Source organism: Lemur catta, chromosome 15 (assembly GCF_020740605.2).
Source record: "Lemur catta isolate mLemCat1 chromosome 15, mLemCat1.pri, whole genome shotgun sequence".
Classification (NCBI taxonomy): Eukaryota; Metazoa; Chordata; class Mammalia; order Primates; family Lemuridae; genus Lemur; species Lemur catta.
Genome location: NC_059142.1, coordinates 12,326,537 through 12,342,129, shown reverse-complemented (window position 1 = coordinate 12,342,129; position 15,593 = coordinate 12,326,537). Strand labels below are relative to the sequence as shown.

At 60.8% G+C, this 15,593-nt stretch overlaps 2 protein-coding genes across 7 annotated transcripts in view; one reads left to right on the top strand and one right to left on the bottom strand.

Annotated features, from left to right (window-relative positions):
- Positions 1-2,312, top strand: part of LOC123650606 (putative ATP-dependent RNA helicase DDX11-like protein 8) — a 32,295-nt gene extending 29,983 nt beyond the window's left edge. For 4 of the 6 annotated variants that reach the window (XM_045569493.1, XM_045569496.1, XM_045569497.1 and 1 more), the window contains 7 exons: positions 194-343; positions 612-680; positions 801-901; positions 1,309-1,393; positions 1,689-1,767; positions 1,940-2,094; positions 2,174-2,312. In XM_045569493.1, coding sequence (XP_045425449.1) covers positions 194-343; positions 612-680; positions 801-901; positions 1,309-1,393; positions 1,689-1,767; positions 1,940-2,094; positions 2,174-2,203 — 669 coding nt within the window. In that variant the 3' untranslated portion in view covers positions 2,204-2,312. Of the gene's footprint in view, positions 1-193; positions 344-611; positions 681-800; positions 902-1,160; positions 1,394-1,498; positions 1,668-1,688; positions 1,768-1,939; positions 2,095-2,173 lie in introns of those variants that run through there. The other 2 variants (XM_045569494.1, XM_045569495.1) reach the window with 2 other exon arrangements.
- A 942-nt stretch (positions 2,313-3,254) lies between these two features.
- Positions 3,255-14,978, bottom strand: LOC123621136 (WASH complex subunit 1-like). Its single transcript, XM_045526982.1, has 9 exons — positions 14,101-14,978; positions 6,494-6,605; positions 6,145-6,291; positions 5,855-5,991; positions 5,540-5,669; positions 5,202-5,403; positions 4,969-5,130; positions 4,107-4,265; positions 3,255-3,394 (listed from the first exon to the last, which is right to left on the bottom strand). Exons 1-9 carry the CDS (start codon positions 14,247-14,249, stop codon positions 3,255-3,257), a joined length of 1,338 nt encoding a protein of 445 aa, XP_045382938.1. The 5' UTR covers positions 14,250-14,978.
- Between the last annotated feature and the right edge of the window lie 615 nt (positions 14,979-15,593).

Below are 15,593 nucleotides of genomic sequence, written 5' to 3'. Positions count from 1 at the left end.
GGGGGTTGAGGGGACGGTGGCAGGTTCCACTCTGATTCCCACAGAGAGGAGCCTCTGGGCAAAGTCCTCTTCCCTGCCTATAGTAACACTGTGGTTCTCTGTCCTCAGTTTTGAACCCCAAGGTTAAGAAGCCATTTATGGGGGACTTCAGGGCCTGCTCCCCATGGGGGAGCTCTTTGTCTTCCTTTCTCAGATGGACGAGGCAGGTCGCATTCTCTGTAACCTGTGCAATGTGGTTCCCGGAGGGGTGGTCTGTTTCTTCCCCTCCTACGAGTACCAGCGCCGGGTCCACGCCCACTGGGAGAAGAGTGGCCTGCTGGGCCGCCTGGCCGCCAGGAAGAAGGTGAGTGGCCCTTCAGCCGCACCTCCGGCTCGTGAGGACGGTGCCACCCAGAGCTCTTCCTGGGCTTTCCCACGCTCAGGAGTCGGGGTGGTTGGGCTTCTCCTGGCTCCTCAGCCCCACGGCTCCCCGTCCCTCACTACAGAGGATTTCCCCAAAGCCCATAGCTCTGTGAGGCTCTCTCGTCCCCCGGCTGGGACACACAGGGCCAGCAGCAGACCTGAGACCCAGCGCTCTGGACCCATCTCTGGGAGACATTCTCTGCTTCCAGATTTTCCAGGAACCCAAGAGTGCAAACCAGGTGGAGCAGGTGCTGACGGAGTATTCCAAGTGCATTGAGGTGAGACGGTCACTCTGAGGCTTGGGTCCGGAGACCATGTGGAATTCACAGGTGGAAACATTTTGAGTAACATCCAAGCAAGCTGTGGCTCAGCAGCTCTGGGCTGGGTCTGTCCCACAGCGCTGTGGCCAGGCAAAAGGCCGGGTGACGGGGGCCTTGCTCTTCGCCGTGGTTGGAGGAAAGATGAGTGAAGGGATCAACTTCTCTGACAACCTAGGCCGGTAAGTAGTGGTCCCCGCTCACCTCCTGGGGCTGCAGTACCCGGCTGCCCCACACTCCAGGCCGCTGGGCCCCTGCCTGCGATCTGCTGCCATCCGAGTCTGCCACCAGGCTGTGCCTGCTCGGGGTCCCTCAGCGGTGGGGGGTGTGTTTCAGCAACGCGATCTGGCCCTTGGAGAGCAGGTGGGAAATTGGGTCATAACTTTCCCAGGATGCTGTTCATTGTAGACTGGATCTCTGCACTGAGCAAACCCTTTCCAGGTGGTAGGTACGACAAGTGGGGAGTGACAGAGTGACCGAGCACAGCTGGGGTGGCCCGAGGAGTGGTGGAACGTAGCGGCTGGTGGTGCAGGGTCAGGACCCGGGCAGGGCCTAATACCACACACACTCGCCCACGTCTCTGCCCCAGGTGTGTGGTCATGGTGGGCATGCCCTACCCCAACGTCACGTCTCCAGAGCTACAAGAGAAGATGGCCTACCTGGATCAGACCCTTGTGAGTGCCTCCAGTATTCAGGGGATGCGAGGACAGTGGGGGTGGCAGTGACCCGCTAGGCGTGGGATGGCAAGGCCCACTGACCCATGTTTCCTGTCTACTCAGAGGTCTGTCTACACTTCCAAACCATCTTGATCTCCTCTGTGATGTCACCTGTGGCATCTGCTGCTGCTACTGGCCTCATAGCCTCCTGGTCCGGCTCTAAAGCCTGGCAGGGTGTTTCCCAGGCAGAGTGGGGACGCTAGGCAGGAGGCAGGACAGAGCCCTCCCATGTCACCTCCTTTACCCTTCCCAGCCCAGAAGGCCGGGGAAGGTCCCCCCAGGGAGGGCTTTGGTGGAGAACCTGTGCATGAAGGCTGTCAACCAGTCCATAGGTAAGCCCGGGACCGCAGCTGGCTATCGAGGTGGACGGGCGGAGAATGCGGTAGCAGGGAAGGGGGCTCACCTGCCCCATCTGATGGCTGAGGAAGGGTAGGGGACCCTGTGGGGACGTGCTGTCGGGGAGGCAGGTCCGCCTCGGAGCTCCAGCCCCTCGAGCCCATCCAGGCAGGGCCATCAGGCACCAGCGGGACTTTGCCAGCATAGTGCTCCTGGACCAGCGCTACGCCCAGCGCCCCGTCCTGGCCAAGCTGCCAGCCTGGATCCGAGACCGTGTGGAGGTCACAGCCTCCTTTGGCCCTGCCATAGCCGCCCTGCAGAAGGTCAGTCCTGCCTCTTCCCTCCCGAGAGCCTCCCCCGCCCTGAGGTCTGGTTTCTCACGGCCTTGTCCTGTCCCCACAGTTTCATCGGGAGAAGTCTGCCTCTTCCTAATGCGCAGGGACACCACTGCCCCTGCCAGGCCCTTCCTTCCCCAGGGCTGCTGGAGATGCCGTGTGGCTTGGGCCTGGCAGGCAGGGAGCCTGCCTGGGAAGGGGATGCCCAGGGGAGGGCACTGCGTGCAGTGTGCTGCCAGGGTCCAGGCACAGGCAGCCAAGCCCATGGGAGACAACTTGGCCAATCCTGGAGAAACGGGGGATCGCGGCCATCCTTGGGCCCATCCCAGGGCAGCCCCCTCCCTGGAATCCAGTCTCTCTGCCCATTCAGCACGGCCAGGGCCCATGTGCCTCTGCCCTTTCTCACTAAAATGAGCGGTTCTAGACCTTTCACCCTCTTTTCTACATTTAAAATGTCCCCCATTTCCAGCCCCGGGTGGCCCTAGAGCTCCTGAGTGTCCCCAGCCACGTCACTCCTCCCAACCACTTGAGCAAACTGGAAGACACCTTCTACCCTGACATCAGCAATTATGTCAAGGGCCATTAGCCTCTCAGCGTGACTATTTATAGAGACCCCACGTCTGTCACTGTCACTGAGACGCCTTTTCCTGTGGGAAGATGTTCTCCCTCCCGTCGGCAACAGCTGCCCCTCTCTGTGTCTGACCCCAGAGAAAGGGCCCTTGGTGCCCCGGGACGTTCCGCCCCATCACACAGACCCCCCTCGGGGCGGGAGGACGGCCGCAGGCTCTGAGGAGATGTGCGCGCCCTGCACGGCTCCTGCTCCTTAATTAAAAGCCACTGGTGGTTTCTGCTCAGTTCTGGTTACGCCTCTTTATTGACCCGCGTGCTCGTGTCTCTCCAGGTCTCTTCAGGGAAGATGAGCCCTTGGGGGAGGGGTAGCGCACAGTCACACAGTGGGGCCCCGGCAGCCCTATGGCCTGCAGCCAGCCTCCCCGTCCTGGAAGAAGGTCCAGGCACACCTGGGGCCGCCTAGGACTCCCAGTCATCCTCGTCCTCTGACCCAGGTCCCTTCCCGGAGATCCCTGGGAGGGACAAGGCTGAGAGTGAGGGAGCTCGGAGGGGGCACCAGTTCACCGGCCCCCGGAGACTTAAGAAAGGAGAACATGGGAGATGCGAAATACCGCAGGCCCAGCCCAGGGAAGGCAGCTGTGGCTCCTACCTTTGCGCCTCACGGCCAGCTCGTTAAAGAGATCCAACATCAGGTCCCCGCCTTGGCCTGTGGCTCTCACTGCAACACAGAAGCTGCAGGTGGGGGGTTCAGTGACACAGGCCTCCTGGTTCCCTGTCCCCCCTGAGACAGTCCCCAGCCCTCCACGGCCACCATGTTCACCACGAGCTCTCAGAGCTTCATCCCTGGACGCAGCACCCAGCACTGATAAGACAAAGGTGACGTTTGAGGAGCACTCTCACAGCCACCCTGGGAGACGCTGCACGGGGGAGGAAACTGGCCCAGAGAGGTTGGGCAACCTGCCTGGGACACAGGGCACAGCAGCAGGACGGGGCTGCCGGGACACTACTGCTGCGTGCCCCAGCATCACGCTACGCCAGTGTCTGGGAGTCACAGCAGACGAACTCTGTAGGCTCAGGAGGCTTAGAGAAGTGGCACTGAGCTCATGCTCAGGTGTCTGTCTCTAAAGTACCTGATGATTTCCTTGGACAACTCTTGCAGGGTCTGAGAAGATTTTGTCCTAGTTTGAGCTGGGTGAGCTCAGACAGGAAAGCTCCACTAAGCGGCTCCCAAACCAGGTGGGAGCCCGTGGCCGCCTGGGGCGTCCAGCAAGCGCCCTGGGGAAGCACAGCGGGCTGGCGAGGAGCTGGGGTGTGAGCCTCACCCGGGGGAGGGGGACAGAGGGCACCCTGAGGGACCTGGGTGGTGTGGGAGGGCAGGGTGGTGGTTTGCTTGGAGCCCTCCTCCTGCAGTGGCCCTGGGGTCCCCTCACCTTGTTCCTGCTCCTTCTGTTTCTTCTTCTCCAGCTTGCGCTCCTTGACGCTGCGCAGCTTGGCCTTGCCGATGCCCCCAGCCTGGCGGATGGACTCCAGCAGAGAGGCCCGGCCGCTGGAGGGCTCGGCCACCTCCCTGGGCGCTCCCTGGACCGGAGCTGGGAGGGGAGAAGGTGCGAGGAGGCAGCGCTGCTCAGGCAGGGCTGGGCTGTGGGACGGCCTCGCCCAGCCTGCGGTGGGGGGGACGCTCCAGTCCTGAGTTGTCCCCTCAAGAGCCTGGGGGAGGCGCCTCCTCTTAAAAGAGGAAGTGGGTGGCGCAGCCAGGCCTTCAGAGACCCAGTGGGGCCGGGACACTGATGTCTGCAGCCGCCCGAGCTCAGGAGTGTTGTGTGCAGTCACCTCCCGCCCTGTCCACCCCCGTGACCAGCTGCCACCCTGTGAGTTATCCACGTGCTCACAGTGTCTACTCGACACGGGAGCCTGCAAAGCGTTTCTGTGCCGTTTCTGGATCCTGGACACGGACTGGGAGATACGACATTAAACCTGGAATTTTGTAACTTCAGGGACACTGAATATTTTGTTGCTGTAGTTTTCAATTGGTTTTTAGCAGACCCCTTTCTTACACTGGTTTAACTGGGGGATGGGGGGACCCAGAGCCCCACAGTTCTGGAGGTCAGAATTCCGGAGCTCTGCAGTTTGAAAACCACTATTTTATGAACCCAGTGGAACAAGATACTTGAAATGAGGACTATTCTGAAAGTCTAGGATTTATGACCACTTAACACACCTACAGAAGATCCCTCAGGAATCCTGAAATTAGAGGCCCCCTCAGAAAGAGCCCCACCCCCACACTGCTCCCACCTGAAGGGGACACGCTGCTGCCGCTGTCGTCCTCCCTGGCACCTTGGCCTGCAGGGGCCACAGTCTGGGGAAGGGGGGTGCTGACCAGCGCTGCAGGAGCTGGGGGAGGCGGCGGTGGGGGTGGAGGTGGTGGCGGCGTGCTTAGCACCCCATCTGCTAGGTCTGAAAGGGAAGGTAGGAAAGTGTGAGGTGCCCAGGGAAGAAGGTGGCCCAGCAGGGAGCGCCCAGCTCACCTGGCTTGAAAGGCTCAGCTACCTCTGTGTGGAAGGTGGGCAGTTCTGGAATGGTGCCAGGGGCAGAGGGGGCGATGCCAGGCCCCAGGTCAGCGCTGTACGTGAGGTCATCCGCGATGCCGGGCAGGTCAGGCAGGTAGGATGGCACGTCGATCTCGGGCACCTGGCCCAGGTCTGGCACATAGAAGTAGTTCTCTGGAACCTGCAGGATTAGGTGGGGGCACGTCAGTAGTGACAGGGACCTGCAGGGGCAGCCAGCAGGTCCTCGTGTGCACCCCACGGAGCTGGGTGGGATACCGCCTGGAGAACAACTCGGGCAGCCCCCGCCTCCCCCCCACCTGCTGCTCCAGCTGCTCCCTCTTGCTGATGGACAAGGGGGCATCAGACAGCTCTGTCTCTGCTCCCAGCATCACATGGGGCTTTGTGACAGCACCAACCAGGGGGTCCAGGAGGACATACTTCTTGTACCTATAGGGGCGGGGTGGCGGCAGGCAGGACATCGTCTGTCCCAGGCCTCCCGAGCCAAACCCCATAGTCAGCTCCTGGCTCCCAGCCTCATGCTCCTGCCAGTCGAAGTCCACCACTCCTGGCGTCCCTGCTGAGCCAGGCAGGCCTCCCCCAGGCCCCGTGGCCCTGCCACCGTCTGGCCATACAGGTTCTCAGTGGTGCTGAAGAGCAGCAAGGAGCTGACAGAGCTGATGTTGCTGGGAAGAGCCCCCAGCCCCTCCTCGGCGGCGTCCTCGGGCTGCGGCGTGGTGCTCACACACACCGGGAAGTACTGCAGCTTCTCCTGGGGAGGGCGGGAGTGACAGACGGTTGGAAATGTCAGTGCCAGCCAACGCGACCCAACCCTGTCTTGGAGGACAGAACCCCCAGTGGGCCCTGCGCCCCTCCCCAGCAGCCAGCCTCTAAGCAAGTGGCCAGTGGCAGGGGTGGCCCTCACCTGTAGAGCCCGCCCATCCAGGGGCCGGTGTTTGCTCTGGATCCTGTGGCGGGGGCGTCTCTGCAGGCCAGGGTCCTGGGCGCCCGTGAAGATGGAGCTGTGTTCCTGCAGGTGCTCTGGAGCCGGGTACTTGGCGCTGGAGAACACCTGTGGACACGGGGCCGGTCTGAGGGGCCCGAGAGGCTCCAGACAGCCGAGGGTTGGGCGGCAGGTGGAGCTGGGGCCGGGGCCCTGGGCGGCAGGAAAGCCCCAGGTCTGGCTGACAGCAGGGGCAGGGACCTGAGCAACCTCTGACACGGGAGAGGGAGGCGCTGCCCACCAGCCACACATACAGGGTCACGAGTGCTACCTTGATGGCCTTCTTGCTGCCCTTGATCTTCTCAATCTTGGCCTGGGCCAAGGAGACCCTCTCCCCGATGGCCTGCAGCTGGCTCCGGCTCAGCTCCACTCGCTGGGAGATCCTGCCACAGAGGAGATCCCTGAGTCTGGGGCTGCTCCCGACCCCCGCAGCCACCGGCGCACCTCTCCTGACAGCAGCCCTGCCAGGGCGGGGACTCGGCCAAGGGCTCTTAAGTCGGTGCTACCCACTAGTCAGGGCTGAGCTCAGTGCTGCCCACGTGACCTCTACAGGGAAATCCGACCTGGAGGGTCTGGAGTTAACTGCACTGGGTCCTCGGAGCTCCCGGAAGGGATGGAAACCGCCCTGGGCCCGAGCTGGCACCTGTACCCGCCATCAGTCAGGCGCACACAGAACACCAACTGCTCACAGGCGGGCGCACAGCTGTGACAGCTGGCACCGCCTTTCCACACACCTCACCACCACATGACGGAGACAGAGCTGGCCTCTGCAGAGGACACTGGAGTTCAGAGAGGCCAGAGACTGGCAAGGCTCGACCTAAGTGCCACCAGCTGAGTTCAGACCCTAGACCTGCAGACGAGGACGTGCCCCTGCATGTGACCAATGTGCACAGGCTCTTTCTGGTCTGGCTGCTCACCTGCTCCCTCTCTCCCCGGACAAGGGTGGGCTCCGGGACATCAGCCACCTGCTATTCCCTGCATGTGCAAGCACGTCTGTTTCATGGCCTCTGCATCCAGTGCACTGCGTGGTGCAGACATCCACGTGGCTGGCTCCTGCATGTCACCGAGTCCCCTCCTCACTGAGGCCCTTGTGACCCGGAATCCGGAGATGCACCTGCCACGTCCCAACCCCACGCCTGCTGTGCTTTCCTCCACGGTGACACTGGATGTGGCACATCTCTTGCCTGCTGTGCTCCAGTCCAGGGGGTCAGGGCTGGGTTTTGTCCCCTGCTGCATTCCCAGAGCCTGGGACAGTGCCTGGCATGTGGTAGGGGCTCACTCCAGAACTAAGGAATGACTGAGGTCTAAGTGTCTAACGCTTAAAGGTACAGGCCCCACTCACACTTTTCCACATTGTTTGGCCAGAGGGACGTTCTCACTGCAGAGTGAACTCTGAGTCACAGGTGCCCCACTGTCCTCGTCCCAATCACCCGTAGCTCCCCTACTCCCAGGAACCCCAGCCCTTGGCGACGACAACTGTGCTCCACATCCAGAGCAGTCACCTGAGGCCCCCTGCGAGAGCAAGTGTGTGACAGGCACGAGAAACTAGAGGCAGAGGCTCAAGTCTGGTTTTCGGGGAAAGGTAGGAGGGCGAGGTGGGGCGACACAGGGGCCTCACTGTCTCCAAGGTCAGAGACCCCAGGACCAAGAACGATTGTGATCTCGCTAAGGGTGAAATGCACAGTCAGGAACCTGCCCAACCTGCCTGAGCCACTCCCACCAACTCCGGAAGGTCTCGGCCTCCAGAAAACCCACCCATCAGCCACTTGCACAGTCCAGGGGTCTCCCGGCCCCTCATGGGTGGGGGCGCAGCGAGGGGGCAGGGCTGGACTACAAGCAGGCCCCACAGCAGCCAGCCAGGTGGGCAGAGGAGGCCACCGCTTCCTTCCCGCCAGAGGAGGCAGAGCGCGGCTCCGTCCTCGGGACGAGCTGCTTTAATGCAGCCCCATTCTGCCCCCGGTGCTGAAGCAACGTTCCCTGGTCACCTGCGTGACCACCCGAGGTCCACGGGGGACAGGGCAGGACACTGGGACTGGAGACAGAGGCTGCTCTGTCCGGCGCTGCCGTCCAGGAGAGAAGGGCTGATGGCTCAAAGTGGCAAAGAGCGAGCTCAGCAACAGCCTGGCAAATTTCTCCAGTGGATTCTTACACCGGGTCGGTCAGCACTTACGAAAGGAAGAGGCGAGTCCCGGGCCCAGTGCTGTGCTCGGGTCACAGCATGTGTGCTCTTGGCAGGGCTATTACACTGGTGTGAGGGGAGAACCCGCAACACAGCGCCCCTGGGGCGGATTCTGACAGCTCCTGACGGAACCCTGTGGAGGAGGCGGGGCTGTGGGCTGGAGGCGAGTACACAGGGGACAAGTCACAGCAGACGCACCACAGCGCCCACACGGCCCTGCTGGGGAGAGGCTGACCCCAGCCCTGCATGTGGGGCGCTGGCAGGGCCCGTCCAGTTCAGCCAACACCTGAGTAGGAAGCTGGGGACATCAGGCAGTGAGGGCCAACGGCCGCACAGGGGCATCGGTGACAAGAGGGAATTCCCAAACAAGGAACGTGAGGCTGCTTTAGGTTTAAACAACCACGTGCGCACACACAGAAGGTAGAGGGAACGTGGTTTAGAGCAGTTCCCGTGAAGAAAGACCTGGAAGTTTCAGTGAAGGAGAAGCTCGGGAGGGGCCGACAGCAGTGTGGTCTGGAAGGCCGTGCTGGGAAGGGCTCTCAGGCCGCGCTGGGGCTGGGATGTTGACGGGCAGCGCCCACCACGAGGGCGATTTGATGCCCATTCCCGGTCCAGACGCCCCTGGCCTGGGCCTACTTCAAGGCAGGTCAGTTTCCAAGCTCATGGCCGAAGCCGCGCCCTGTGGCACATCTGCCCACCACGCGGGAGGAAGCTGCCTCTGCCGGCCTCACTGGGTCTGCTCAGAGCTTGGCCTCAGTCCCTCTCCCTCCACCTGCCCTGCAGGGGACGTTTCCCAGCATCCTCTCTTGCTGCTTCTCCTCCCAGCCCTCAGCGTTCAGCACGTGACTTGAGTGTGTTTGGTTCCTGAAGCGCAGAGCTGCGCGGTGCGGCCAGAGGGGATCAGACGGCGCACAGCTGCCCCCAGAGCCGTTCAGGTCTAGCGGGGAGGCACGAACTCAACATCCGTAACCACAGCGTCCCACGGACCTGGGTCCCACGTCTCATTCGCAGCAGGGTGGCCTTGGGAAAGTCACTAATTGGTTTACGCCTCAGCTTTTTCAGCTGAAAAACAATCTGATAACTTCTATTTCATGGAATTACCGTGAAGGATCCAATGTGCGGATCCTGTGCAGAGCTCCAGTCCTGGCTGAAGGCCCAGGACAGGTTAACATTTGCTGTGATGGCCCGTGAGACTGGGAGGGGTGGGGGCTACACACACTCAGAGGAAATCTCCAACTTCTGCACAGCAGGACGAGGGCGGCTGGGGAAGGTTCAGGGAAGAGGCATGTTGAGCAGACGCAGAAGCAAGTTCCAGGCAGAGGAAACAGGCACTTTCAAAGGGATCGCCACAGAGGACAGGTGTCAGAGCAACGGCAGGCAGCTCCTCTGGCTGCAGCGTGAAGCTTTCGAGGAGGCTCTGTGGGGACCACTGTCCTCCCAGCAGAGCAGAGTGGCCAGGACAGGGTTGGGCTCCCTGTTCCAGCATCTCTCAAGACAACCTCGCATTCACTATGGGAGGCTTCCTATGAAGCCAGGCGGCCCCAGTCCCTGCAGAGCTGCCACTGGCCTGTCACAATCAGCGCACCAGCCCCAGAGGCTGCTGGGGAGGAGGAACACCCACCCCTGACCCAGGTTTGCTGCGTGTCCTCCCCTCACCCCTGTCATAACCCCAAGGACGCAGACCCTGACCCTGGGCTCTGGCCTTCACCTTGTCTTCTGCAGCCTCTGGGACAATTAAGAACGATCAGCTGGTAACGCAGCGGCTGACTGAGTGCTGGGTGCTCTGGGGGCCACCAGGTGCCAGGCAGTGGTGGGGAAGGGCGGACAGAGGGCGCATAGGGAGAAAGGAGGGGGAGGAGGGAGGTGGAGGGGATGGACAGGGAAGGCGAAGAGGGAGGAAACGGAGGAAGGAAGAGGTGGGGAGAAGGAAGAAGGGGAGGAAAGGACAGACAGCCGTGCAGACAACATTCCCCCTTCCTCAGGAGGAGGGAGTTGGAAAGTGGCTGCTGCTTCATGGGTGAAGTGGCTGGGCTGGGGCTGCAGGGACATCAGATGACATCATCCAAACTCCCACACACAGGAGCTGTCCAACTCTTCCGAGCTAGGCCACCCCAACCCTTCCTGCCTTGTCATCCATGTCACGTGGAGCAGGTGACATCTCTGGGCAGGTATTTTGGGACCTGGCTGCTCCCAGGCGAAGTCCGCTCATATGGAGGGGCTGGGATCTGCCAGGCAGGAGGAGGTGGCAGAGAGGGGTTGGGATCTGCCAGGCAGGAGGAGGTGGCAGAGAGGGGCTGGCAGGGGCAGCTCAAGAGAGCCAGGGAGGCAACTGTCCCACTCTCCAGCCTCTGCATGGCTCCACGCAGTGCAGAGAGGGAGGAAGGTGCGACAGGTTGGAGTGATAAATCGCCATGAGCTCACATACCTGGCCACTTGGCATGGGCTCCAGCGGCCAAGGGCCGAGGCCTGGTCCCGAGATGGGGGTGCTGGGGACACCGTCTCTGCCTTACCCATCTGTCCCTCTCTGCAGGAGGAGCATGTTGGGAGGAGAGTCTAAGCCACTCACATCCCACCAAAAAGGACCATGAAAAATGAAAAGTTCAGGAGTTTGTTGATGGCTGCAGGGTGGGGGGACAGGGGACAAGGATGGGTGTCAGCCTCCCTGCCCCACCACCCATCACTGACTCCTCCTCTCCTCCATCCTGTCCCCAATCTGTCACCACGTCCTGTCACTGTTTCCTTTGCAACGTTTCATCCAGCCCTGCCGCCTGCTCGGCCCCTGGACTGCGGCCTCATCCCTTTCATGTCCCCACCACAGCGACAACTTCTGCGGGACCCTGGAAATCGCCTCCCCATCTTGTCCACGCTGTGACGGCTGCCTGACGAGCCCTCCCAGAACTCTCCGTCCCGTCACCTCCCTGTGCGAGGACCTGCCGTGGCTGCCTAAGACCCCTGAGTCCAGCTCAACGACCTGTCCTGTTATGAGGACCCCACCGGCCCTCACTCACTCAACCCAACCTTGCCCTTCCCGCCGCGCTACCCTGCCTGCCCTGGAGCTCTCCCGCAGCACCGTGGAGGACGCAGAGGAACGCAGGGGCGAACACCCCGGGGGGAAGCCAGCCCACAGGCACACCGAGGTCACGTGTCCCCACCTTGTTCTGCAGTGAAGGAGCCGAGCGTAAGGGACAGGTGGCACGTCTGTGCCCCCCGTACAGAAGCAGCCCTGCTCAGGCCAGCCTCCCCTGGCAGCCCGTGACACGCCGCTGTCCAGGCCACATCTGGGCTTCTCTCCCAGCCTGTGGCCCCCATGTCCCGACTCCTCCAGATGAGCCGCACGGCCGCCTTCCCAGCCCTGCCCTCCTCCAGGAGCCCCCGGCCCTGGGCAGCCGGCGCAGTTCTCCTCCCCGCACCTCCTTCCTCCTCGTTCGGGGAACGGCCCCCATTTCCTCGGGGGAACCCACCTCTCCCTCAGGCTCGGTCCCTGTGCTTCAGGGGGGCCACAGCCAGGGCTCAGGGCTGAGGCAGTGACCCAGGTCTAAGCCAATCGCGGAGTCACATCCCCCGGCCCCAGGAATTGATTCTGGGTCGATATGAGAACCAAGCCAGGCCAAATGGGGCGAGTGTGACTCCGGAGGAGATGCTGCCCAGTGGGGGGCGTACTTTCCTGAGACCTGGCCCTGAGGGCAGAGCTCTGGCCCAACCGGTTGTCACCTTCCACCAGGAGAGCAAGGCCTGTGTGGCAACGGAGCCAACACAAAGAGCCTCGCTGAAGTGGAGAGAAAGCAAAACCAGGTCCTGATGAACCGTCTGAGCCCTTCCGCTCCCAAGCCTGCTCTGCTGATGCTCACTTTCTGCCTAACCTGGCTGGGGGCCTGACCGGCAGGGCAGCCTCCGAGTCTGACTTCTTCCTCTCCTCTCTCGAACCCTAGCAGCCCACGCAGTTCATGCTGTGCACCAGGGATCACCCAGCCCGGTGCTCTCCCACCCCACACTCTAAGCTCAGAGATGACATCAGCAGGGAAGAGCTGACGTTTCCTGAATGCTTACTCGCTGCCAGGCACGGTCTCATTGCTTTGCATATTTTCCTTATTTTTTATTTTTTTATTTTTGAGACAGAGTCTTGCTTTGTTGCCCGGGCTAGAGTGCTATGGCGTCAGCCTAGCTCACAGCAACCTCAAACTCCTGGGCTCAAGCAATCCTCCTGCCTCAGCCTCCTGAGTAGCTGGGACTGCAGGGACACGCCAACATGCCCAGCTAATTTTTTCTATTTTTTTGGTAGAGATGGGATCTTACTCTTATTCAGGCTGGTCTCAAACTCCTGACCTCAAGCGATCCTCCCACCTCAGCCTCACAAAGTGCTAGGATCACACGTGTGAGGAGATGCTCGGGAGTGGGGGGGCTCCAGGACATGCGGATGTCCAGCCGGTGCAGGAGGAGATGCACGGGAGTGGGGGGGGCTCCAGGTCTGGCGTCCAACCAGTGGGGGGTGACCTAGACCCTGAGGGGACGCTGAGTCACACACTTCACACTGCATGGGAGGAAAGCCCTCGTGGGAGGCACAGGGTGGCACGGGGAAGGAGACCCAGCTTCATTTCCGGTTCCTCCTGGCCAGACAGGGACAGGACCTGCTCCCCCAGCACAACCTGAGACCCTGCACGGAAACAGCAAACACCATCCACGCGTTCCTGCCCCATGAACACGGAAGGTGCCGGCTCAGCGCTGAGACACAAGGAGCTGCAGCTCTCCAGCTCAGAAGCGCCAGTGGCCCCTGAGGCCCCGCCGGCCCCTGCTTGCTCCAGGCACACGGGCTCCTTCCAGGTCCTTCCCACCTCTGCCTGTTAGTGCATGCCCCTTCTTTCTGGAATGTTCTTCTTCCCGACCTACCCACTCGCTCACATACACCTCCCCTGATCCCCCCAGACCAAGCCAGGACCTGTCACAAGTCCCATAGCCCATGTCCCCTTCACAGACAGATGCCAACAACCCCACAGAATCTGGGCCAAAAACCTGGTCTGAACTCTGGCTGTGCCATGTGGCCAAGTCTCTCAGCCTCTCTGTGCCTCAGTTTCCTCATCTGTACATGGGAGGTAACTACAAGACCTCCCCATACAGTGTAGCAAGCGTAAATGAGTTAACGCGCTCAGATCAATGGTGGTGCATACTTAATGCTATATAAATATTTCTAATCATAAAAATATTATAAATATGTCTTCACCATTGTCATTAAATAACTAATGATGCCAGTGGTTGTTCGTCTCTCCTGCCAGGATGTCCTCTAGCTGGACAGGGCCGCTGCGATATTCATTGCTGTATCCACAGAGAGTATTAGCACAGGGCCTCGCACACAGCAGTGCCGGGTAAACACCTGCTGGCTGCAGGAACCAGTGAAGGAACAGGGCCCGCGGTGGGAGGACCAGCACCAGCTGGGAGAGCAGAGGCACCTCCGGGGCCCGAGGGACCCACAGGAAGCCGGAGGCCAAGGGGGGCGGTAGGCAGTGAGCTCCCAGGCACTGAGGAGAAAACGCTTGTGCACTGGGCTCCTGCCTTGGACCCCTCCTGCACAGGGAAGCCAGCCGGGTCCCCCAGGACCAAGAACCAGCAAAGGGGCTGCTCCCAGAGGGTGTGTGCCTGGGACTGGAGAGAGGACTGCAGGGACAGGGGAGGCCCTCTGATCAGGTGGGGGTGGGGGCGGCACCTACCTGCTAAAGATGTCTGCGGAGACCTTCTGGAGGTACTGCAGGGCATCCGCCACCTGCTGGATGGCCTCCTCCCTTCTCAGGTCTGGCTGGATGAGGGGCACCGCGTACGTCTGACCTGCCAAGCAGTGCTGGGTCCTCACGGGAGTCATGGTGCCTGTGTGGGCGAAGCGGAGCTTCAGGACCACCCCACGCTCACCCCTCCCACCCAGCACAGCCTCATCCCACCCGCCTGCACAGGGCAGAGAGCATCTGGTGGGGCCAGGAGCTCACAGGAGGCAGCTGATGCCCGTTAAGGGATTGAGGGAGGGCGAGGGCAGGACCAGGGACTGGGGAGTTGGTAGGGACAGTAGGGGAATTCAGAGAAGGGGCAACATTTCCCGTCTCCCTAAAAGGTGCATGGTCCCTGCAGGCACCCTGTCCATACATGGTCTCAGTTCAACTCCCCACACGTGGAGAAACAGGAGAGAAACCCTGGCCGCAGAGTGAAAAAGAGGCTGGAAACAGAGGGATGGATGGGGGAGGGGGAGGGCGCTGCCTGAATCAGCCACCAAATGGTACCAGATGTGGAAAAGCACAGAAAATGTGCACACTTGGGTTCTTCCCACTGGAACCCCCAGGAACTCGGGGCCTGCTCCTGACACAGACTAGGCAGTGGCGAGTGACTCTAGGTAGAGGAGCGTCCAGCCTCTGCTCACACAGGCTGGAGCTAAGGGGCCAGGAGGGAGAAGGTGCATGGGGGGCAGAGGACAGGAAGGAAAGACACTCCTCGAATTGCAAGGCCAGGGCAGGGTCTATTCATATTGAGTCTAATTAACTCCTCTCCCTGATGCCGCTACAGCAGCAATCACCTGCAGATGGCGCTAATTTGATTGGCAAGACTCAGGCCAGAGTATTAAGGTATCAGGCCCCTATAATTAGGCCTAATCACATTGCCTCACTGGAAGACTGTGAGCAAGACATTAATCAGCCCTGGCACTATGCCCAGATATGCTCCCCAGGCACCACACTGGGGCCCTTGTTTGCAATGGAGGTGTGGGTGTGACTGGCTAAGTATGGCAGGAAGGGCCTAGGAGGCTTCATTTGAGCTTAAAGTGCTGTGTGACCTTGGGTACGTTGCTTGCCCTCTCTGAATCTCTGATTCTTTCCATTTCCCATTCTCCAGACTGAGAACTGACACTGCTCTTAAGAAGTGGTTATTCCCGAAACTAATAATGCATATATTAGACAAATATATCACACAAACACGTTCACCAAGCCGAAGCCCACTCCTGTTCCTCCTGCTGGCTTCTCCATTCCATCCCTCCCTTCCTGGTTCTCTCCTACCCTCCCGAGGCCACCACTTTCTGTGCTCTGAGATGCCCCTTCTGCTCTTCAGTTCTCTCTCCAGCAGCCAGTTCCTCCTCTGGACTCACGCACTCATCCTCCCTACATTTGATAGTTCTTAAATGATTATCATGAGGATAATCTTTACTGTTCCTTTCTGCAAATCGTAT